The 25445-nt window shown below is 41.9% G+C and overlaps 1 protein-coding gene across 2 annotated transcripts in view; it reads right to left on the bottom strand.

Moving 5' to 3' along the window:
• Positions 1-25445, bottom strand: part of grik5 (glutamate receptor, ionotropic, kainate 5) — a 77599-nt gene that overhangs the window by 27421 nt on the left and 24733 nt on the right. For both annotated transcript variants that reach the window (XM_032518611.1, XM_032518610.1), the window contains exons 4-5: positions 1815-1976; positions 914-1078 (exon numbers count right to left, since the gene is read on the bottom strand). In XM_032518611.1, the coding sequence (XP_032374502.1) occupies positions 914-1078; positions 1815-1926 (277 nt within the window). In that variant the 5' untranslated portion in view covers positions 1927-1976. The remainder of the gene's footprint in view (positions 1-913; positions 1079-1814; positions 1977-25445) is intronic.

The following is a 25445-nucleotide window of genomic DNA, read 5'->3' as shown; positions in this document are numbered from 1 at the left end:
CTCAGACAGCAGTAGCTGTAAGATGATGAGCTCTCTGATCCAGAGACCAAAAAACGCTGTGAGCAAACAAGCCTGTCAGAGTCTCCTGCCCATCGGTCAAGGACACACACACAAACGCATCAAACACACACAACTCCAGCATGCACATATGTACACAACCCTTCACAAGCACACATTTTGCCAGTAGCTTGTGGCAGGGTCAGTCACCTATTAGAATAGGAGCAGGGAGTCTTTTGTCTCCTCAGTGACTAGATTCAACAGTACTTCTTCTGTGTTTATGCACTCCATACATTCTGTTTTAACTCTGTATAGCAATACAAATTTCATGGAGTGGCATCTGTGATGGTGCTTTCTGCTGGCCTACACTGCTGATCTGTATTAGTATTTGATGATTTGTTTTTGTTGTGGGCTGCACAGTCGTACCAGCTGGTACTGGAGGGCACTAGCCCACTGTTTTTAATGAGACAGGCTTACTGGCCCATTACTGGTCTCCAATGACGTGTGAACTAATCAGTAAAAGCTCTTACTGGTTCCTAATCACATTAAAGTGGTGGTGTTTTATTATTCTAGTCATAATTTGAGGTTGTTGCTCACAAAAAGACAGCATTTTAGCATATGTCATTTTCTCTTTTGACAAATATCATAAGGGGAATATTTTAAGGGGGAAAAACTTTGCGGTATTCAGTAGACTACTGTTCATTTCAACTCTATACTGGTCACTATTAATATTAATATTCTACCCTACTAATAATATCTACTGGTATTTTTAGTGGTCACTTTCTGCCTGTGCTAATTAGACACTATGCCCTACTGGACTATAATGGATTAAGCAGGTCTTTATCACTCTGATGGGTTGGGTGAATCTGCTCCACTGTTATTTGTTTTATTATTGGCATTCATCGTCTCCACTCACTTGTGTCAGTAGTGTCGTACTGGGAGTCTTTTTGCAGCTCGTATATGTCCACCTCCACTCGGGCTCGGGACGGACCCTCCATCACGCTGTTGATGTTCTCCCTGGCCAGGGCCAGCGCCAGCCGCTCCCCGCGCCCACACACAGACTGGTCATCCAGGATTGCCGCTAGAGAGGCAGAGAGGGGAAGGACAGATTGGTGAAGGTTTTCTCATCTAACCCTCCAGCAAGAAGCAAATTTGTGTTTTTCCAAAACATTTACAGTATTCCTTTAGTATTTGTAGTTGTGATTAAGTTGCTGCAAACCTCAAGTCCTTTAGTCTTTGATATGCGTACATTGTTTTGTCTAGAACTAGCCTCTGTGTACTGTACATGAGCTGTAGGGGGGAGGGGTGTTGTCTTGAGCAACTGCCACTTTGCTAGTTTGAAAGCCATGATGTCTCTCTCTCATTGGTTGGCCAAATTCTCTGGGCAGGCAAAGCCGAGAAAGGGGAGCAAAGCTTGCCCCTTATGACCTCATAAGGAGCAAGATTCCAGATCGGCCCATCTGAGCTTTCATTTTCTCAAAGGCAGAGCAGGATACCCAGGGCTCGGTTTACACCTATTGCCACATCTAACCATAGGCAGGCTGGGGGAACTCATGCCATGGAACCTTTAAATAATTCTACTAAGATTATATCTGTCAATCACTTGGGGAGATATTGTACTATATAAGAACGGTTTGGACACCAACAGGTATATTATAAGTGTTCATTTGGCCTTTAGGTGCTTTCACTTCATTTTTGAACAAAGTGGAAAAACCCACTTTGAGGCACCAAAGCAGGCTAAAAACAACCCATGAAAAGTAAGTGAGAAACCTTTTGATCCAGGCGTAGTAAGGATGGAGGTATGGCTGGCCACTCACCCATTCGAACAGAGGAAAGCAAAGGGGCCTGACTGAGGGAGCGTGGAGGCATGGTGACTAGCAGGAAGGAGAGGAAGTGTATTGACAGCAGCAGTGCTGGCAGAGCCGGCATCTTCTACTGCTCCTCATGGAGAATGGTCTGCTGGCTGCCTGTATCACCACCTGCAGGAATGGAGGACACACTGCGTGTTACTGGACACAATCGTTCTGCTGGCACAAGATGTCTCTTGTAAAATTGTCATCCTGCAGCTTATCCTCAGTTTGTTCTGTCACATTTCCGTGCAGTGGGAGCACCTATAATTTGACAGCACACATAATAGACTTACTGAGCAATAAAGATGTTCAGTGTCATTGCACAGAGGCAGCCCAGTCCCTTGCACTCATAATAAAATACAGTTCACACATCTCTATTCATGTCTCCCTTGGAAAGTCTGCCGTTTTGAAGTGACAGGACTCAGCCTTGAAGAGATCCCTCGGGGGTTTAAAGATGACATCACAACAGCTGGCACACACAATGATGCACATTCACTATCCCACACCTACTCTGTACATACAAACCCATGCGTACATATAAACTAAGTCATACAAACAGATACAGTCACATACGTGTAGCACTTACCAAACACACACAAATAGACTCACAAGTAGTAGTACTTTGAATACACAAACAGCCATGTACTATACACCCACAAATGCCTAAACACACTAACATGTTTTCCATGACCTAGCCCTACCCCCACCTCCAAACAGACACACAAACAAAAAAAGCACACAAAGAGAGCCCAGCTGAGTGCTAAGCAGCCCTCTCCAGGACTGACAAGCCTTGCTCTGACTGACGTGTTGACAAGGCAGAGTGAAAGGATGGAGAGATGAAGGGGGGGATGGAGACAGAGGAGAAGGAGTGTTGTGTGACAGACAGTCAGGGAGGATGAAGGAGGGGTGGAGTTGTTGGGGGTGCTGTTGACCTGAGAATGTTGCAAACGTCGGTTCACCGGCCTAAACTTCAGACAGGTCTGACAGACAGCTGAAAGCCAGTTCATAACCTTCAATTGACCCTTGCAGCTGTAAACACAAGAGTGCTAGAGTGGTAGAAGGCTGATCTTTGACCGTGACTAGTAAATGTGGGGATGGAAATGAGTTGGCACTGTGTTTTTGTACATACACTTGTGTGTACATCAAAGAGGCAAATGATGTGGATTGTCGGTCACTGTGTTGAACATCCCTCCCACTTCCATTCTTTTCTTTCTTCATAGCCTTTTCATTTTGAGCTCTTTATTTTGTCTTTTTTTCTCTGCGCTCACCTTTTCAAGATTTAGCCTTAATGTTTAAAGCACATCAAAGAATTCTGCAACCTTGTGCTTTGTATCCTTCTTCACATCTCATAAACCAACCACCATACATTTTTTGTTTGTCCTCTCTATGCAATTAGCAACCTCTCTTTCTTCCAGTCTAACTATACTTGTCTTTCACTCTCGGGTTTGCTGTGTCAAGCATGTGTGCAGACATGTTTGTAATACTAACAGCATGCGTCATACTGTGCAGATGGCTGTGTTGCTCTCATTATGGTTACCGCAGCTCAAAGTGAGCAGAGGCAGGGCTGATGCGAGGACATCTGTATGTGTGACACACCATAGAATAACTAGCACACAGTGGGAGTCATTTTTTCCCCACATGCTTTTCAATAATTCATTCTTGTATAAGCACAAATTTGTTACATTAGGTGAAAATAAATAATATCTACATTAAAAGTAAAACATTCTATGCTGCGTATTTTTTTGTATGTGTATAATGTTGTACATGTACAACAGAGAAAGTTATGCAACAGCTGATTATTTTGACCACAAGTTGAGTCTACCACTGCACACTGCTGTCACACAGCTGTGTAACGTGCTGCAAGGTACTCCACTGTTTTGTGTTAGCTTCCCACACCAGTTGTCTCTTTCTCAATTTACTCTTCCCCAAAGTGTGCGTGTGTGTGCGTGCAAGTGTTGTGTCCGGACCTGTGTGGTTATTCCAGGGCATGTATGGGTAAGTGCGAGTGTGATGGCGTATTGATCGAGCCCAGCTGAAGTGGCGGGCCTTCAGGTGCAGTCGATCAAAACAACGGGAAACCTATCATGGGAGCGCTGCATTTCACCGGCGCCCTCTGATTGGCTACCACCAAGAAGCAGATGGCCATGATGACGAATAAGATCCTACATAAGGATACGCCTTCATCAATAAAGGGATGGAACTGGCGCTATTTCATTGTTATTGAGAGCTATTGACAGCATTGGACAGAGAAGATTATAGCATCTTTACTCCAAGGAGAAGAAGAAGCGTGGGGGGAGGAAGGGGATGGAAAGCTGTGATAGAAGTAACGAGAATGAGAGAAAAAAAAAAGAACAAAATGGAGTTGGGCTGAAGAAGATGTGTGAATATGAGAACAAAAATACAGAGAGAAGAGATTGGAAAGTATATCTGCAGAAAGAGACAAAGAGCAGGATAGAGATAGAAAGACAAAAGAAGGCTGGAAAGTAACAAAGTACATTGACTCAAGTGATTTACTCAGGTATACGAACCACATGCCAGTTTTTATTCCACTGTCACTACTATTTGACAGCTACAAGCTACAGCTACCTCACATCTTTCGTCTCTCCCGAACTGATTGTAATTGTCTTGTATCGACAGTATATGATAAATGACTACTTACTAATTTACTTGTGTCAAAATTAAAACTTAAATGTGCAATTATAAAAGTAAAATATATTCACTTACAGGACACAAAAAATAAATAATAAATAATAACAATGATTGCAAGGCAGTATTTTTATGCCATTTGACCTTTGTATAGTACAGCTCTGCTCAACTCAACTTACTCTTTTTTTGGTTTTCTATTAGCAAGTTGTGGATAGTACCTGGTACTTTTTAAATACCACCTCAAGGCAGTTTCTCGTCTCAGCTAAGAATGCCAAGGTTACTATCTGCAGTGGAAAGTGAAAAAGAGAAAAGGACCTGGTACCAAAAGTCGAGTCAAGTCGAGCAAAGCTGTACCAAGAAGTTGAAATACGGCATTCGATATTCCATACGTATTGTACGTACTAACCTTTAAGCACCATTTTAATGGATTGAACTGCAAACTGCCATCAGACTAGATTCTTGAAATTAGATCTTGATCTCAATGGTCTACCGAGTTAAAAATAAAGTTACTAAAACATAACTCTCTGAAATGGGATATTTTGCATCATGAGTACTTTCGATACTTTATTGTAAATATGAAGTATCTCTAATACTTCTGTACTTAAATGTGTACGTACATTTTTTAATGCAGGATTATTTTTATTTTATATTTTTTTTATTAGTGATTTTACTTATGGATTGGAGAACTTTTACCACCATTGCAAGAGAGTAAAAGAAAGCAATTATAATATGGTAGTGAAGGGTGGTGGGAGTAAAAAAAAATACAGTCAGAGGGAAAGAGAGAGCAAATGGTAAGACACTATTGTCGCGTTTAATCTGCAAGGACTGTGTGTGGCTGCTGTATGTGCTCTGTTGCTAGTAATACATGGCTGAGTGCTGTAGCAGTCAGTGTCAGTCTGCAGGGAGCTGGAACAGCGAGAGGGCCAGACTAGTCTGAGCTGTACAGAAAACACTGCTTCTAGCCCCCCTTACTCGCCTGCTTTCATTTTGCTGTAAGTAACCCAGCACGCTGGCACCACATAGAAATACAAAAAAGCAAAATACATAAATATCCTGACTTGCTGTGTACAAGCGTGTGTGTGTGTATGTGTGTGTGTGCAGGAGAGAGTATAAAAGAGAGAGAGAGAATTGAGAGTTAGAGAGAGGACATTCATCCCAGTTCGAGATTTAGCTGTATGGTGCATGCATTCATCTTTGTGTGTGTATGAAGGCATGTGTACTCTGTGTACTCTGTGTGTGTGTGTGTGTGTGTGTGTGTGTGTGTGTGTATGTGTGTGTGACTTGGCGGCTTGCTTATAGTGTCTGCAATGCATATTATGAAAGAGAAAACCGTAAAATCGGAGAGCCTAATTATCCAGAGAGAGTGCGTGAGGGAGAAGGTTGGAGTGTGTTGCAAGAGAAAGAGGGTAAGCAAAGGAACGTCCAGAAAGAAAGAAAGAGAGAGAGAGAGAGAGAGAGAGAGAGAGAGAGAGAGAGAGAGAGAGAGTGTGGAGGGGGCGGCTGGAAAAAAATCTGAAAACAAGGTAACACTACCTCGCCTCACCACCCCCAGGCAGATGAGGAGGGGATGAATGTAGACTAAGACAGAGCCGCATGAGCGATAGCAAGGGAGGAGTAGAAGAAGAGCGGGATGCAGAGAAAGACAAAAAAGAACTCAGATGGAGAAAAGCCAGCTTGAGGGGGGGGGGAGGAGAACGAAAGGAGAAGGGTGTCGGTGGGGGGGCTAGCGAATCATTTGTTTTCCCTTTCTGTCTCATTGTATGACACATGAAAATCTGACAGTTATCATAATGGAAGGATAAATCATTTCCATAATTGAATTTGAATGTGGAACAGCTTCTGTGGCTGTGGGTTTAGGACGACTGTACCGCCGGCCATTAAAGGACAGAAGTGTTATTTTGCTCATTCTTCTCACAATTAAAAGTCACTGTTGGCGAGAGAGCGCCTGCTGCAGACAGCTGGGCTTCTGTCCCTGAATCAGCATGGTCAGGCCATTTCAGAGCATTTGTTTACCCCCCAGACAACATGGACAAGCTGGGGAGGTCTGTTTGGTGTGTGTGTGTGTGTGTGTGTGTGTGTGTGGTGTGTGTGTGTGTGTGTGTGTGTGTGTGTGTGTGTGTGTGTGTGTGTAATACCAAGGGCCCTTCGTTCACCCCTTTTGGCTTTTTGTAGGATTAAGTGTTTAGTAATTTGTTCCAGCATCTAATGTAAAAGAAGCACCACATGTTCTTGGTCGTATTGACTCATTAAGCATTTTCACTTTGTACCCATGTTTTCTCCCTCTCCTTTTCTCTAACATGTACCTCTCTAATCTCACCATCTCTGCCTTTCGCTTCTATCTTACCTTTGTGCTCCTCTCTACACCACTGTCTCCCTGTTCCTGTTGTCCCTTTTGTTTGAGTATTTTCACTTCTTTGTTTTTTAACCTCACCTTTCCTTCTTATTGCCTTCCTCCAGGCTTTTGAGAATTTGGATTTGAGGCATGCCTTTAAGGTGAGGTTAAACATTTTGAGCACGTACATGATTTATTCATGTGATGTTGTCTACCAGGAAGCTGGTACGTATATCTTAATCGAGATACTGAAAATGTTTTTAATGTGGCAGAATGTTGGGTAAAAGTTATTTTATGAACTCGGCCCAAAACTAGCTCGAAAAAACAATAACATGAACAGCTATAGTACAATAAATAATGCAATTCAATCCAAGTAGTTCAACAAGCACAACCTTGTGAAGATTAGAGTGTTGAATGTTTCTTTCTGAAGACTAAACAGAGTTGAATTAGCACAACTTCATCATCTACCAGTCAGATTCACTGTGTTCACTCAGAAGGAATCACTTCACATGGGTAGACACTTCTAATTAAAGTTTGAACATGTTTAGAGGCTAAAAACACCTTTAAAACTTGCCCTGTTTAAGCCTGTTGGGTGATAACTTATGAAGGTAAATATGGTGCGGGTAGATGTGATGTGAGCACTTGTAGAATATGATTTGAGAGCTTGTAGAAAAAAATCTGTATTCTTACTTTTTTTTTTCACTTCAGTCCCTTTTCCAGTACAACCACAACTCAGTGATTACAACCTCTCGAATCTGTTGCTGCGATGTGCTCTCTCGCATCACACAGTCTGCTCCCTCGACTTTTGCAACACTTCTTGCAATACCTTTGGTGCAAAACTAATTTGTACCTGTGGACTTTGTCTGTGGAGCTCTGAGCCAACAGGACGGGGGGGACAGCAGGGTTTCTATCGCTAGATGAGGGACAACTCTGTCCGGCTTACTTATGTAGTATGAAAGCTAGCGTTAGCTAACTAGCAGCCAGCCCGCTTCTAAATACTGTAAATACTTTTTAATTATCTCAACACTTTTAACAGTCCGACTGAAACGCTTGTGGTGAGCTCCAGGTCCTGCAGCCGCAGACGGACCGCCATCAGTGGGGGTCGGCCAGCGTGAACATTGCTAGAAAGCTCCGATGCCGACCTCGACCTGATCTGATCGGAGCTCCAGCGGTAGGCTACACGGAGAGCTCCAGACCCGGTAGCAGCGGCAAATCCCCCCTGGAGCTCATCGCCAGTGTTGGCGGAATAGCAAGCTAGCGAAGCTTTCAAGCAATGTTCACCCTCATCTGGCGATTTAAAACCTGCTGTCCCCCCCGTCCTGTTGGCTCAGAGCTCCACAGACTAAGTCACAGGTACAAATTAGTTTTGCACCAAATGTCTCGCAAGAAGTGTTGCAAAAGTCGAGGGTGCAGACTTGCCGCTGTGCGATGCGAGAGAGCACATTGCAGCGACAGATTTGAGAAGTTGTAATCACTGAGTTGAGGTTGTTCCAGAAAAATGACTGAAGTGAGAAAAAAAAATACGAGTACAGATTTTTTCCTGCTAGCTCTCAAATCATATTCTACAAGTGCTCACATCGCATCTACGCGCTCTCACATTTTGCACCATATTTACCTTCATACTAACTCTAGCAGGAGGATGACACGGTGTAGGCAGCAAAGACTGTTTTCTTGTTTCCCTCTACTGACAGCACTCCAAATTTACAATTTACAACAACAGAGCGACATGTTGGAACCGACCGGAATCCTCCTTTAAGTAAATTTGTAGAATAATTATGAAAAGAGTAATACATGCACATTGACTCCAAACCACAAATCTATTTAAGTAGACAATGTTTCAATCCCAGTCGTATCTTCTACAGGTCAAGAACAAAAAAAGTCAAACGCAGATCCAAATGGGATCGAAATGTTGTTCACTCAGACAAATAACTTCTCGTCAATGCTAGTTTCCGGTAGACTTGCACCCAAATGTGATATGCACACACGCGCCTATTAACTTGTAGAATAAACATTAGTTGCAACCCTACTTATAATCTCCGCAGCATTTATTTCATGCCAATCAAAGTGGGGTTTTCCTCAGGTGTTCGTGTTATTGTGTCCAACCTAAGTAACTCCAGTCTCTGGCTTTCTGTCTCGCTGTTACTCCCACCCACTTCCTATATGTTTTCACCTTGTCCTCCCTCAGCAGAGCTGCAGACACTTTGATCTCTCATTTTCAGCTTCTCTTTCTCGCTCGCTCTCTCTCTCTCTCTCGCTCTCTCTCACTCTCCATCCTCTGTATCTCTTCTCACACAACCTCTATCTATTTTGTCTCAGTACACACTCTATACCCCTGTCTCTTTACTGACCTCTCTCTCTTCTCTTTCCCTATCTTAGCTCTCACTGGTCTCTTCAATCTCTACAGTGCACTTTCATTCCCCCCCCCATCTCTGTTCATTGGACATGGATAAATTCTTCCCAGTGTTCTCCTTGACAAAGAGGCCCTCAGTCAGTGACACCGCCCGCTTGGGGAACCACCATGCTCCTGTGATACTGTCACATCCGAGTATGTCACGCACAAACACACACACACACACACACACACACACGCACACACATCTACTAGCTGCTGCTGCACACACATACACTAACTCTTGAGGAAGGTTCAAAGAACATTGTGTGTGTGTGCTTGCTTATGCGTGAGCATGTGTCTTTTGGTTTTCTCCACATCTGCGTCCTGATGCATGTCTGCGTGTTATCTGTTTGTACGTGCCAGCAGTGAGTTTGCATTTTTGCCTTCCTGCATGCATATTTACCACCCGCTGTTCACATCAGTACAGATGGGGGTTGGTTGGGGGGGGGGGGGGGGGGGGGGGGGGGGGGGGAAGCTCAGTGCACTGCTTTCCCTAGGAGCTGTTTAAAAAAGATGTACTGTTCAGTGTCACTAGCTGTCGACACAGGTCCCACTTGTTGCAGCGGTGGCTTATGTAAGCACAGCAGTTTAATCACAATTAGGAAGCTCTCCTTGAACTCACTCGCCCCCTGGCTTGTATGCAGAGTTAAAATTTGCATTCAGAACAAAGCCTTGGAAATATAAGAGTGATATTACACACAGCAGTGCAAAGAGAACAATGTCTGAGTGAGAATAGAGCGCTGTCAATTTAAATCCGTCTTAGCTATCAGGAGGATGTCACAGTGAACCTTTTCACTTTCATCATGGTTATGGGTTTGGTTGTAGGATTTTATTTATTTTCCAACAGTATTGGTATTTGATTTATTGTAATCCCATTGTTGGACTATAAACCCCATGTGATTCAAAGTTGTACTACTGTAACTTACAATTACTTGCTCTTTTTCTATAGTCTATTTATCTTTTTCCCCAAAAAATTTTCTTTTGCTCGTACAGGCGGCCATCCGAGGAGTAAGGATGTTTTTTTTTTTTAAATGTGTGTGTGTGTGTGTGTGTATGTATGTGTGTGTGTGTGTGTGTGTGTGTGTGTGTGTGTGTGTCTGTGTCTGTGTTTTAATAGTAGTTTCCTTGTCTTTGAGAGCTTAGCACCAATTTTGTGAGCCTGTAAAGACATTCGGGTATACTTGGCAATACAAATAAATCTGACTTGACTTGAGTTGATTTGGTGCAGTGGCATCCTGACCTCATATCAACACAGATAACGTCTGCAACGTTTCAGACTACTGACACAGAATATTTAAATAATGTCTGTTACTGCATGCCAATGTTTCCCAAACTTAGGGTCGGGACCCAAAATGGGTCGCAGACCCGTTTTATTGGGTCGCCAATTGGTAGAGAACGCTCAGCATGACCTCAGAATGGAAATGTCAAAAACCGAACCTAGACCAGATCAGCTGGTTGATATCTCCAACCAGACACACACATCTCATTAAATTCAAGTCAGCATTATTTAAACAAATGTTGGTGTCAGTACTGAGGGATGATGGGACGGGATAAGAACATGAGTTGAGAAAGGAGTGAGACACAGAAAGGAGAATAGAGACCTTTTCTGTTTTTGTTTACTTTTATAATGGAATAAATATACTTCATTTACAATTAAATTCATGGTGTGTTCGGTCTTTTGTCCACAGTTTAAAAATGTAGATGTTGCAATGATTCATGATGTATTTTTGTATATTTGGGTCCCGGGGAGACACCAAATTTCTCTTTGGGGCTTGAGCTGAAAACGTTTGGGAACCACTGCTGTATGCTAAGAGAAGCATGAAAGCACTTCAGAGTCAGAAGTTGATTTTGTTCGATCAGTCAGAGCACAATGGCTTTACACAAGCCACTCAGAGGGCATATTGCTTTAATAGAACCACGTTTACAGTGAACATGTAATAGAAAACGGAAATAGCACTGCTATATGCGGTGAGACTGACAAAGGTAGAGTGTTTGCCTTCGTACTGCCATAGCTCTGTGATGAACCGATAAACCTATTCCACACAGCTCTCCCACTTAGACACCCACACACCGTACACACACACACATAACAAATACATAGAGATGTACACAAACACATCCAACATATTCACCTTCATGCACACACAAGTACACACATACACAGGTTGTGGATTAAATGACTCAGATGGTATTTGCTCTCTCTGTCTCTCTCTCTCCCGCTGTCTCTCACTCATTGTCAGGTTTTGCTGCCGTGGAAACAGAGTTGAGGATGAGAGGAGGAGGGAGTGAGTGGGAGTGGGGAGGAGTGTGAGGGAGAAGGAGAGAGAGGAGAGGGATCGTTGATGGAACAGGTAAATGAGAGATCGGGGAGTCAAAGCTCACTGTTCACGTTAGGCGGGGCTTCATCGTTGCTGCAGTGTGTGTTTTTCTGTGTGTGAGATTGACTGTGCTCTGGTAGTGAGAGGCAGAAACACAATGAATGTGTGCTACGTGACTGGACACAAGTGTGCACGCTGCGCATTACTCTGGTGTGTGCTGCATGACTAGGACATGTTGCGTGTCCACTCAGATTGTTGTATAATTCTGGCACCCACAACTACGTCTAAAATCGTTCATCTGAGATCGAGTCATCGCACCATCAGTGCTGATAGAGAGCAACTGGAAAGAGAAACAAAAAGCAAGAACAAAAACATGAAAGGGGCAACTAAGTGATGTAAAAGTGTTCTTGTGATTCAAGTTTCCATATGGGGCTTCTGGTTTGTGTTTTCGTCTATACTAATTTGCTCTGCAGAAAGCAGCATGCTCAAATCTGGTTTGTTTTCAACTCCCCCGGGCAAGAGACAAATTCTCTCTGACTGCACTTCTCAGACTCAGTTCAACATCTGAAAAGGATTCACTTGCAAATATGCAAAGTAACTATGCAAAGACCAAAATATATAGGGCAAGCCACGTTTTCTCATTCAGGAGAGGGATGATCATGCTTTCTTATAGAGCTAAATTGTCGAGCATTCATGAAGACTGCCATTTTTTTTTTACATCATGTTTTTCGGGGGGTTTATATCAGATCTTACATTTGGGACATTTTACAAAGAAATCCATTTGCATGTATGTGTGAATGAATATAAAAGACTTGAATCATCTCTGACATAGATCAAGAGTATTTCTAAAGCGCCCATAGACTGAAGGGATAGGACATTCAGAACCCTGTATCTCACTCAAAACAGCATGGATAGTTTTTTTTCAAGTTTGTCTGCGTGTGGAAGCACCAGAGACATAAAAATAACAAAAAGTGATTTTTTTTTCCATAATATTGGCACTTTAAGATCACTGCAGGTGCAAAAAAGACTTTCAGGAAATCAATATAACAAAATGAAAACATCATCATGAGTGTCCAGTAAATGTCTTTCTATGAACAGACTTCTAACTTGATCATTAAAATGATCAGACAAGGAAATTATTTCAAATTAACATCAGCATGAGAACAGTGTGTTATTGGTAATTGCCATTTGTATGTACTTGCCGGCCAGTTCAACTTCCTGTCTGCATCAAAGCCTTTGTCACATATTCACTTCTTACTGTAATCTGTTACTGTAATACATGTTTAAGTTAAGTAGGTGTCAGGCAGTGAATGGAAAAATAATTTAAGTTAATGAGAAAGAAATCTAGTACTTATCTTGTTTACTCCATGTTTATTAGTCTGACATTGTTTTCTGGTTGTGTTTTGGATTGTGCCTTGGGATAAATGCATGAAAAATACATTTTTACTTTTGATGCTGCTGCTGCTAAAATAGCTGAGAACTTTGCATTGGTGCCAGATGGTGAAAATAGAATAATGCCGCACAACTGAGCGCTAATCCGTATTGACTCAGCGGAAATCTGAAGTCTGCGTCTTAATAAATGATACTGACTTTGGCCTTTAAGTCACTATAGCGGAATAATCTGTCTGTCACTGAAAACCAGGGTAATTTTAAATTGTATCAACAATTAAAGAAATAAGTAGCCCTCTTTATTATCCATAAATGTGCATGTGCATAGATAAAAGAACAAAAACTGTTAGCACTCCTGTTGGCTGTGTTGGATTATATTATTGATCATATTATTTGTGAGTAATTTCAGTGCAACAGAAAAAAACAGACCCATCAATTTTAAAAAGGTCACAGAAGTGATAGGATAACACACTGAAGCCCTGAGGGATTTATTTTCATTGTGTCTCATGTTGAAAACAACATGGGTATGAATATAGCTCATGACCTTGGTCGATGTCATTCCCTCTCTTCCATGGGGTCTTTTATTCTGCATTCTACAATATCCAGCACGCTGAAAATGCCAGGAGAATCATTTTTAATAACGTCCTTTGCCAGATTGTGAAATAGCTCTAGAAAATGCCACATTGCTGGAGGAAGCAACAAAAAAAATGTCTTCAATATTCTGTTTAAGTTAAACCATACATTATTCTTTTAATCAAATAATTGTATCAGTTTTACTCCTTATCCAATTTTACTGTATAAGCCTACATACCATAAATACATTAATATCTGTATTGTAACTAAAAAACAATAAAACAGTGCTTCCTTTTGGGGACATCATTTTGAAATTGGGAAAAATTAGAAGGAAACAAAGCTATAAATTGCAATGTATAGCAACATGTTTAAAATTGCAATAATATCGTATGGCGGTATAAGTATTGTGATGATATCGTATCGGGAGGTGTCTGGTGATTCCCACCCCTAATATTTTATCATAATAATCCTCAAACTGGCTGCTTGTTTCAGATTATAATTGTACATTATGTGATAAAAGCTTAATTTATTGGTAGGCCCTGGTTTTGTTTATGTAAATTGCCCAGAGATAGTTTGTCCAACTTTAAATTATGTAAGCCTGGCTGAGCTATTCAACCGCATAATAATGAGATCAAATTAGTCATATCATTATTTATTTTTTAATTTTGAACTACAGGCTAATGGTCAATATTTATCTGAATTTTATTACCTTAACAATTCTTCACAGTTTGCCTGAATATGTTGCATGTCTCCTCAGGATGTTGTATAATTCTGTCATCCATGACTGAGTCTAAAATTGGTCATCTTTGCTCAACACAAGACATCACACTATTAGGCCTGATAGGGACTGACTGAAGAGGGGACAGGGAGGGGCAGCAACATTCAGCAAAATACAGAAATATGGAATGACTGGGCACTTTCAAAAATGTTGTGCGTCAGTTTTGCATATAAAGTAAATAAAAGGCTTTCTATTTGTGTATCCATCTGTGCTAAATGCATTAACAGCAGCATTCTCAAATTGTTTTGAGATGCCCTGGGCAAAAGGCCTTTTCTCCTTTTCTATACCTCTCAAGCCCAGTTAAGAAATAAAAAGGGCATCATGCATGAAGTGAGGACATTTTGAAGATTCAACCACTTAGTGTGATTAATAAACACAAAATTTGTTTCCATGTTTGTGGGAAGATTAATGCTTTTTACTATCGTTATAAGTAAGCATCAAATTTACAACATGCCACACATTGCTACTGTATATTACTTACAATGTTTAAACAAATATTCAAGGAAGCAATTAAAAGAATGCAAACTGATCATGTTCCAATAAAGACTTTGCTTAGCTACCAACAGTACAAACATTGGTTTAAGGCCAGAGGTCTCAAACATAACAATGGCTAAGATGATCAAAAACATTGTATCAGACATAAAGTATGTTGAATAATTTATTGCCGTGTGGGCCTTGATTCTATCTGTAAGTCAATATTTAATGTCCCTCACCAGCTGGACAGATTGGCTCTTCAAACATCTCCACAAACCGTATTTCAGCTGAGTGGGAGAGCTGGCTCGCTGCAGAAGAGCCATCCATATATAAAATGAAAACACAGTGCTGTACTGCTTATTTTTTAGCAAAGATTCAGGTCACTTTCAGGCTGTGTGTGTGTGTGTGTGTGTGTGTGTGTGTGTGTGTGTGTGTGTGTGTGTGTGTGTGTGTGTGTGTGTGTGTGTGTGTGTGTGTGTGTGTGTTTCACCATGACCAGAATGTGACCTTCACAAGGTCAATTGAGTGATTCAGTTTGCCATTCAGTGGTTTAACACTGCTGCACTGCATTCAGTTCAGCTTTCTCATGCTAAATTGCTGGTTATCTCTCCGCCGGCTCTATGCTAATAGATGGTAGCATATGCTAAAAGCAATGTCTGTTACAAATATTTATGCAACGGCACCGTATTTAATGCAGGATTAGCATTTGTTTGCTCCATTGTTCAGTAAATCAGAACCAAATGCTGGTGAATAAATGCATAATAGATTTAGTTAGCCTATGGTACATTAGCCTAAGAAGTTCCACAACTTACTACAGAATTATGAATATCCACATTCATTTTTTATCCGCTGTACAACTGGCATCTCAAATTAGAATCACTCATTCACGTAACTTGATCTAGGTCAGGTTTAACTTAATTATGTATGAAAGATGTGTGTTTATTCAATTGCTTATTTATTTGAATTACTATCTGTCGTGTAGTAGCACCTCTTTCATGCCAAATAGCTTTATCTTTTCACTGTTGGATGCAGATTAAATTGAATGTTATTAAATGAATGAATTAAATGAATTAAAATGATGTGGTTTGAGGATGAAAGTAATATAATACAGGCTATAATGTCTCATTGCACAATGTGATTTCATGTGTATTAGCATGCATTTATGTACTATATGTGCTGAACATTATGCCAGCAGTAAAGATGATAACACTTATGTGTGCTATGTTAGTAATGATCCACACTAAATTGGACTGGTGTGTAAAAAATCCATAATTAGCTGTTAGCATGCAGCACATGTACCAGAATTAGGTTTGTATATGTACAGTATTTATAATAGCCTCCGGCCTGAACCCAAATGTCACAAGTTCTCTCTATTAGATCAGCACCATGAAACAAAAGCTATTCCGCTGTCAAAGGAGCTGCTGCAAAAAGCTCTGCAATCATTATGACAATGTCCAAAAACTGCCTGAGAGAAGAGAAGCCAAACTCTCTGTTTTCATAATAATCCATAAAAGAGTGGACACAAAACACCACAAAACGGTGTTATGGGCAATGGAAAAGAGATTGTTTTAATTGAATCGCCCATATTAGCATTTTAACTGCAGTGTATGTCTTACAGTGTATTGCTGTCCATGCTGCAGTGGTGATTATTGAGAAGCATGGCTCAGGATTTGGCAACAACAAAGCACACTGTGTTTTTGAAAACAGCACTTTGGATATCCTGCATGCCTGAGATAAATGTAAAACAATATAATATGACGGCAAGGGAGACTAGTCACTGCAGTTCCTGAATTTACTCGTCCGTTATATTGCTAATGTTTACATGGTCAAAAATGCATTCCCCAAGGAAAAAATGGTGTGATTTGAAAGTTGCCCTATATTTGGCTCAGTTGTTTTCAAATGCTGCCTGTCAAGTTGCCCCGCGCGCTGCAGCACCTCTCCTTCCGCCTGCCGACCATCCGCTTGGTCAGGTGAGTTATTGCCAAGACTATTCCTTAAACAACCCCCCGCACACACACACACGCACACACACACACACACACACACACACACACACACACACACACACACACACACCACACACACACACACACACACACCTTCAAATCGTCCATTACTGTGCCTGTCAGGCAAGCGTGCAATCAATACTCCCCCTCCGACAGCGTGCACACATGTGATGGAAGGCAAAAAGTGATCAGAGGAGGAAGACAGCAAGGATAAAGAAGAGATATTGGAGAGCGGAAAGGAGGAGAGGGGCAGAAAGGCTGGAGAGAATGGAAGTGTTAGTGATGGGGAGCGTAGGGCTTCGGGGCCGCGGGTGAAGGAACAGGGGAAAAAGGAGAGATGACAAGAAAAATGTCCAGAGACTGGAGACCAAACAACAGAGAGCAGTAATATATAACAAAACAGAGAGATAGAGTGAGTGTGGGAGTAGGAGATGTAGGACAGAGATGAGGAGTGGCAGAGGCAGAGGACAGATTGAAAATAGAGGGGGAAAAAAGAAACGTGTGTTTGTGTGTCTAAAATAAAGGGAAAAACGGAGAGAATTCTATATACAGTATAATGGCAGAGGTTCAGGAATAGATCAGAGTGATTGTGTTTTGTGATTACCCAATGCTCACATTTGCAAACAGTAGTAGCCACCAGCTGACATCAAAGACCACACACACACACAATTATTTTACATACACGCACACTCATTGACACACATACAGTACACGCAGGAATACACTCTGCAAACTAACGCTGGCAACACGGACCAGCAAACCTCATCTTCATGCTAAACTGAACGAACTCTCCACTAAAGGGCTTCTGTCGTCTGGCCTGGGTTGATAACAGAAGAAAACAAACACAAACACTCAGTCACAAACACACTTTTGCTGAGCTACACATCTTCTACACACAAAAAGATTCATAATCACATAAAAACACACAGACATGCTGTATTATAAACACTCCATCCAAGCAGCCATGCCACTCTTCTGCCACACACATGCAGACATGAAACACACAATGAGCCATGGCAAGGGCCATGATTGTTCATTTTCAGCCTGCAAGAACTCTAACCTTTTGCTACTGTGGTTTGAAAGGAGGGATAACAAGGAGGGTTGAATACAGACTCTCCCATGGTCCCACACTCAAACGTATTAAAACGGGTACGAAGCTGTATTGAAACACATTGAATATAATGAATCTGTAAGGTTGGTCCACTTTTGTTTAATATCCAAAATTAGCACAGATAGACACCCGGAAAGCAACAATTTTAAAATCAAGGGAAAACATTCAACTCTAGTACCAGAGGATGTGTGTGCGCGGGTGTGTACGCGTGCAAATTTTATAGTTTCTGCATGTGTGTGTGCTTGCTTGTGCGTATACAAGCTTTTAAGGTATGCCTCTGTTTGAGTGTGTGAGTGTGAACAATATTTGCGTTTGTTTCCTTCCAGTCTGAGGTGGTAAGAGGGAAGGCTGAGGGCTCAGAGAGAATGCTAAAGCCAGGGCACTTCCTCTCTACTCAGACACCAAATTAATAGCAAACTATCACTGTGTGTCTCCTTACCAAGATGTGGAGTCCAAGAATATCTGAGTGGGGAGACCGATATGGAGGTGCTCCAGTTTCATGCCTGCATAGAGCAGGCGGTGAGCTGCATGCGGCCAAGGTGATCCCTGCCAGCCATTTTACCCTGCATTTAGTATTCATTTTCCAGGCGATCAAACCCGCTGCCAGGAGGTGGATAGAGTATGTGCGTGAGTATTAACGCGCCCACAAAAATTGAGTGAGTGTGAGAGTGCACCTGGTGTGCAGATGTAGGCTTACCACCCTCCCAGACTCGTATATAACATAAGTGTTGGTGCCCATGTGTGAGGATGTGCTTAAGTTAATGAATTTGCAAACATGTGTGCATTGTGAAGCAGGGCTGATTAGGAACACAGGGATGGAGCCCGAATAGGCCAAGGGCCAGCAGACCCTGGCTCCCTGTACACAGCCAGTGGAGTAAACCTGGATGTGCACAGCTTCCTGCTGGGAAAGGATAAGGCAGAAAGGGGGAACACAGGAAGTAATGAGAAGGGAAAGAACAAAGGAAGCAGAAAAGAGGGGTGAAGCAGGGAGAAGGTGGATGAGCGGAAGAAGTGGGTTTGGGGAGAAAAGACAAAACAGTGCAGTAACAGGATAAGCTGGAGAGGAGAGGGGGGGAAGCGACTGATAAGGGGCAGAGGGAGCAACAAAAAGAAACCAAGAGGGGGATGAAAAGTGTTCTGTTTTGGTGGTGGAGGAGGAGGAGGAGGAGAAGAAGGGGGAGAAAACAGAAGAAATGGGGATAGACAACGAGAGGAAAGGAGCTGAGCAGCAGTGCCCTGGCAGCATGCAGTGGAGCCAGGCAAGATGGCTGCAGGGGACAGAGCACCCGGCCAAATATGGTCTTCAGGACCCATCTCTGTCCTACTTTCTCTAATGGGCTAAACCAAAGCCTGGATAATGCAGGAAGAACCATGAATGGTCAGTGGGCAGCAGCAATGGCTCCTGTCTCTGTGATGTGTCGTGCTAGAATGAGTGATGCAGGACTTGGGCCGAATATACAAACAAAGCCCTAAAGCATGCATACACACACACTAACGGCTCTAGTTCCCTTTCTTTGGTAAGCTAGTGCTGACCCCATCTAGAAAAACTGGGATAAGAGTGTGTGAGGGTGACTGAACAGGTGGGGAATACATTGTACCTGTGTGTACATTTGTGTTTGTGTGTGAATGTGTTTCCCTGCTAGAGCCCGACCGATATATCAGCTGGCCAATGTTAAGCATTTCCCGATCTATCGGTATCAGCATTTATAATGGCCGATTAAAATATATATATATTATATACTAAATATTCATTCATCAGAATCATTTATATTGACAAACACATGATTCTGATAAATATTTAAAATTAATTTTTTTTAAATACAGTCAACCATGTTAGGAGTGTTGCTGTTGCATAGTTTGTCCAGCAGAGGGCACTCTACAACGTCCCTGTTGACAACACTGATTATTTTTTTTGTTAATGTGTTTTTGTTCAAAGGACTTAAAGTTTTATATCTTAAGTTTGTATTTTTATCCATTTTATTTATCAGAACTTTAATATGTGTTGATGTTCTTCTGTTCTGTTGTGACAATGAAACAACTTATTACTAAAAATAACAAATGTTGGGAAATCTGTTATATTTTGTAACGCGTTTCTGGATTTTTTTAAAAATATACAGTAAATCAGCCGATATATCGGCATATCGGATTTTTAAATACATAAATATTCGTATTGGTATCGGCCTTAAAAATCCTTTATTGGTCGTGCTCTAGTCCTCGCCTGCTTTTGTGCATCCATCTCACGCCACCTGGGGCTCCACCAAGCTGTATGAACACTCATCAATCTATGGACGCTACCCTCAGGTTTCACTTCGGGATACGGTGTAATAGACTGGAGACAGGTACCATACACACACACCATGTGGCCAGGTCAACAACCTTCAGCTGTAACATCTGTACGCATGATGGGCAATCAGGGATGTAAAAATACAGATTAACCGAGGGCATCGCTGGAAGTGGCTTCCCTCCTGTAGTTTGTGTTTGTGTCCTCTCTAGCCTAAAAAGTGAAGGCAGTGCTCTCAGATAAAAGCAACAATGCATGTTGTAAACATTATTTTTCTTATGTATTATTCCCCCTACTAATTAGCTTCTTTTGTCCACTGTGTTTTTCTTGGCATTGTTGTCCATCCCAGAATGTGGGGACAAACTAACAAACAGTGATTACAAAGGCATTGCCATGGCCAGGAGATAAAGCATGCCAACAGAAAAGCACTGCTACTGATTCATCTCATCTATTTCAGTTTTCTCACGCAGGTCTTGTTGCTATGTGAGTTGCTATGATTGACCAGCGGGTCTCATGTCCGTATGCGCAGCAAATTCTATTCCTGTCTAAATTAAGCCATTTTATGGGAAGCATTGCTTAAAAAAAGGGGTCTCTTTCATTATAGCTTCTGTGTCAGGAGGTGTAGAAACAATCACAATGCTGCAGCAGTGGAAACAACTTAAACAACTTGTACACTGTACAGTAAAGCCTATCAGACTGAAAAAATGCATTCAAATAATAGGGTTGCTAGATGAGAGTGGCTCTAAATGTGACAAAGTGAATTCCTCTTACACTGCTCTATATGTGGACACATTAAGGGAGGTGTCACTCTCGCTGTCATTGAAGCGAATAAGTCTTAAATGATCCCATCACAAGGGCCTGCAGGCTAAAACAAAAACAGCTGAAAAACTATATACAAGCTGTTGGGGCAGTAAGAAAAGCAGCATATGGCTTTAAACAATCGTGACTTCATTATTAAGATTCAGAGGAGCGAACATACATTTCATGGGGAAACTAAAACATACACTAACCATGACGTATCTGCCAGCATATTCTAAACACTGGCACACCAAAGAGATGCTGTGTTCAGTGTGTTTTGTGACAGCCTACACACAAATGTACCCATTATCATCACAAAATATGCCTAATAACAGCAGATTTTCAAATCCCTTACCTCCGCCCAGGAAATGTTTTCAACAACAACTGGGAATTTTTCAATTGTTCAAATGTCACTTGCGTTCTTTTGCAAGGCACCATGTTCTTCAACAGCCGCTCATCTGGTGTGCGCTTGAAACAGGCCCCAGTGTGGGGCTTAGTTCCTGTTCTTTCTGACAGCTACACTTGCAATGAGGCCTGTTGGCATCACAGTATTGGTTAACATGCTGCTACAATGCTTCTTAACAACTCCACTGTGGCTGCTGAGCCCTGTATTAAAGCATCGATAGCGTGCCAAAATAGTTCTCTGCATGCCATGTTAGACAGACAGGTATGCTTCCACTCAGAGTCCCGCTGAGCCGGGGAAATTACAAATGTCTTGAAAATAAAAAGTACCTATTTCAGGTAAGCGATTACATGTCCAGTGTACCCTGGTAACTAGTTTATAATTATGTTTTATATATATGTTACAAATACATCAGTGGTCAGATGTAACAGAGGAACTACATAAGTAAAAGAGACAGAAACAAGAAATGTGTCAGTGTTAAGTGAGTATGTCAACTTCAGTTGCATTTAAGTGTCGTAGTAAAGAGTCTGCCTCAGGATGAATGAGGTTGGACTGAAGGAAAATGGGATAGTGAGGGAGGAAGACAGCCCTCTGTTCCTGTCAGGTGAGCGGACAGACACAGTTTCTGACAGTGTTTTGTTATGAGTTTGCATAACATGGACACTCACCAACGGTCAGTGGGAAAACTGACAGAGCAGGAAGCATGTGTGTGCACATGGGAGTATGTGAGTCCTGTATTTGTCCATGCTCGAAGAATGCCTAGTAAGGGGTACATGAGACACACAGCTATGTGTGTATTGGTGCACATTTAAATACTTGAAGGTGTTTCCATCTCCATCAGTGTTCAGAATGCAACCAGCACTGCCCTGATGGCTGCGCCACGTGGATGACACCTCCCGTTGACAGTGGGCTCGGAGCGAGGACGCTAGTCATAACATAACAGCAGGAAGGTGGGAGGACATCACCTCCAAGCATACACACACACATACAGAGTGACACATTATGACACAGTGTTAAAGTCATATCAAGGTCCTTATTTAGATTGGCTATCATCTCTGACCTCTCTCTCCATCCTCATTAGTTGGACTAGACAGCCTCTGCAGGCCCACACACAAGATGTTACATTGCTTCATAGGTGGTACAGTAACTAATGCATGGCGCAGCCTGTAGGTTTCATTTCCCTAGTTGATGTCTTGCTTTGCCCTAATTGACTGTTTGATTGACATACTGTCTTGTTCTTATGATAACCTTTTTGCTAAACTGGAACCAGGTCTAAGATAAACTCAACACAGATCTCTAAGAATCCATTTCAACAGCATTTTGTCAGAATGTGACTTGAAACAGACAAAATAGCAAGTATTATACAACATCAGGGCAGTGGAATTTGAAGACTCCTGTTGTCATTGTAGGAACAGTTAGAGGTGCAGAATGACTGGAGAGAAGGGCACAACATGAGGTCTGGCAATGCTCTAGTACTGACATGAGAGCCGGAAATGGGTTCAGATCAGACCTGTGTCACATTACTCTCTCTCTTCACATTTTAGCTTCCCCCCCCAAAAAATACAAATAAAATGCCAAAGTGAAGTCCACTGCCTACTCCTTTCAAATGTCAGATGTCAAAATGTCAAATGCCCCTCGAGTACGACCTTAAAAATCAAAATAAAGGTTGAAACAAGCATTATCTAAGGACTTCATCTGCCCTTATAGGGACCCCATCCAGCCTGCCTTTAATTATTAATGTTAGCATGGTCGACAGAAAAAAATGGCAGGTTTTTACCTAGAGGATAAAATCTTTCATTATCTCTTTCTTTCTTTTGGTCTGTGGTCCTAATTCCATTTCTCTTTCTATTTTTCTTCCCCTCCCCCATTTGTCTCAAGTCAATTCGGTTCAGTTCAAAGGGTCTTTATTAGCGTGACCGGCCCTGTGGCGAAGTGTCGGCTCACTGAGAGGGAACGCTATGATGGAACATCAGCAAACCACAGGAATCTCAGCACCGCTACGTAAACACACTCATCAGGTGAAGGACAATCAACATAGAGATGAGAAAATCTGTGTGTGTGTCTGTGTGTGTGTGTGTGTGTCATAATCCAGGCTTATGTATATATATTAGCAGATTACATTATGTTATTAAGCATATATAAAAGGTAAATGTGACAGCACTCTCGCCCACACAAGTCTAGCTTGCTTTGCCAGGCAGGTATATTGTGTCTTCCATACATTAGTCATGTCTGCAAACGAGAACAAATCCACAGCATGCCAAGCAGCTACTGCAGCTACAGCTACTGGGGAGAGAGAGAGAGAGAGAGAGAGAGAGAGAAGATAGTGATTGGCTGGACTCATTGACTGTAGGAAAACAGGGGATTAGCATCTTTGACATCACTTTATGGTGTCTGATGGGAGGTTTTAAACCCTGAAGTTGGATTAATTGCCATAAGATACCAAAGCCAGAAATTCCTAATTTTGGCAGTGCCCCAGAGGCTGTGTAGAGCAGACATGGTTTGAGCAAGGCAAGGCAAGGCAGCTTTATTCAGCAACAGGGTAATTCAAAGTGCTTTACTCAAAAAGAGTTAAAAAAAAGAGTTAAAAAAATAAAAACAGAAAAAATAAAAATAGATAAACACAAGAATAAAAGTTACAGTGCAGTATAAGAAATTAAACATTTAAGAAATAAACAACCATTTAAAGAAAGGCGACATCAAAAAGAAAGGTCTTCTGTCTTGATTTAAAAGAACTGAGTAGCAGCGGATCTGCAGTTTTCTGGGAGTTTGGTCCAGATAGGAGGAGCATAGAAACTGAACGCTGCTTCCCCCTGTTTAGTTCGGACTCTGGGGACAGAAAGCAGACCTGTCCCAGGTGTGTAGTAGCAGATCCGAAATGTAATTTGGCCCTAAATCGTTTAGTGACTTATGAACTAGCAAAAGCACTTTGAAATCAGTTCTTTGAGGCACAGGAAGCCAGTGTAAGGATTTCAGAACAGGAGTGATGTGATCCACTCTCTTGGTCTTAGTGAGAACTTGAGCAGCAGCGTTCTGAATCAGCTGATTTTTTAGGCAGACTTGTAAAGACACCGTTACAGTAGTCAAGTCTACTGAAGATGAAAGCAGTTTTTCCAAATCCTGCTGAGACATAAGTCCTTTAACCCTTGATATAATTTTAAGGTGGTAATAGGCTGACTTTGGAATTGTCTTAATGTGTATGTTGGGTGTGGTGCCACAATATCCGGGATTCTTTGAGTCAAGTCAGACACAATGTCTTTGGGAAAACAAAGTATTTTGGTGTTTTTACTGTTTTTGAAATATTTTACAGCAGAGTCACCCACAATCAGGATTTGAGGCCAAGTTGTAAGCTTTCCCTGTAGCTTTTTACTTTTTGAATTGCTCTCAGTCTTTACCCTGCTGTGTGACGATGAGACGCAATCCCGCTCATCAAATGGATGTCCAGCGTCCTGCAGCAGAGGAGCAAATCCTTTATCCAGTTGCACACTCAGTTGTTGGGGAGGCATTTTGTTGCTAATTTGCCCTTTTGCAGCTGTCACGGCTGTGTCCTACTAAGTACAGGGGTTGAAGAGGCGCTCTGCCTTCATGATAATGCAGGCCATCCGGTTGTATCACAAATCTCAGGGCGCTGTGCCCTGCTTGTTAGTCGTCCACCCATTTCCCAAGAAAATGATTTACTCTTAGGCTTCGCACCAGAAGAGTTCCAGGGAGGACAACCACTTGTTGATTTATTACCCGTTCCACAGCCCTCCTGTTTCTTTGTAGTCTTGTTGGTGCTAATTAGCCATGTGTTAGCATGCTTTGGTCCATAGTAAAATGGTGTCATTTCCACATGATCCATTCACTTCCACGTTCACTTCTAATCGGTGAACTTTGGTTTCCAAAAGTGCAATCTTGCTGGTAATTAGCTTTAGCTACAGTCACTGTAGGACAGGCTTGAGCTATTGCTAGGCCACGCTCACGCAGAAAAATGTTAAAATATGGCAATAGCCTACTATGTCTACAAAAAGTGTATAGTCCAGTGATTTAAAAGTATCCAAGAGCCGCTGCTCATAGATTCTCTCAGAGCAAAAGCAAGATTATCAGAAAAAATATGCAAG

Source organism: Etheostoma spectabile, chromosome 6, assembly GCF_008692095.1.
Source record: "Etheostoma spectabile isolate EspeVRDwgs_2016 chromosome 6, UIUC_Espe_1.0, whole genome shotgun sequence".
Taxonomy (NCBI): domain Eukaryota; kingdom Metazoa; phylum Chordata; class Actinopteri; order Perciformes; family Percidae; genus Etheostoma; species Etheostoma spectabile.
Note: the sequence above shows the minus strand (reverse complement) of the source record. Positions and strands in the feature narration are given on the sequence as shown.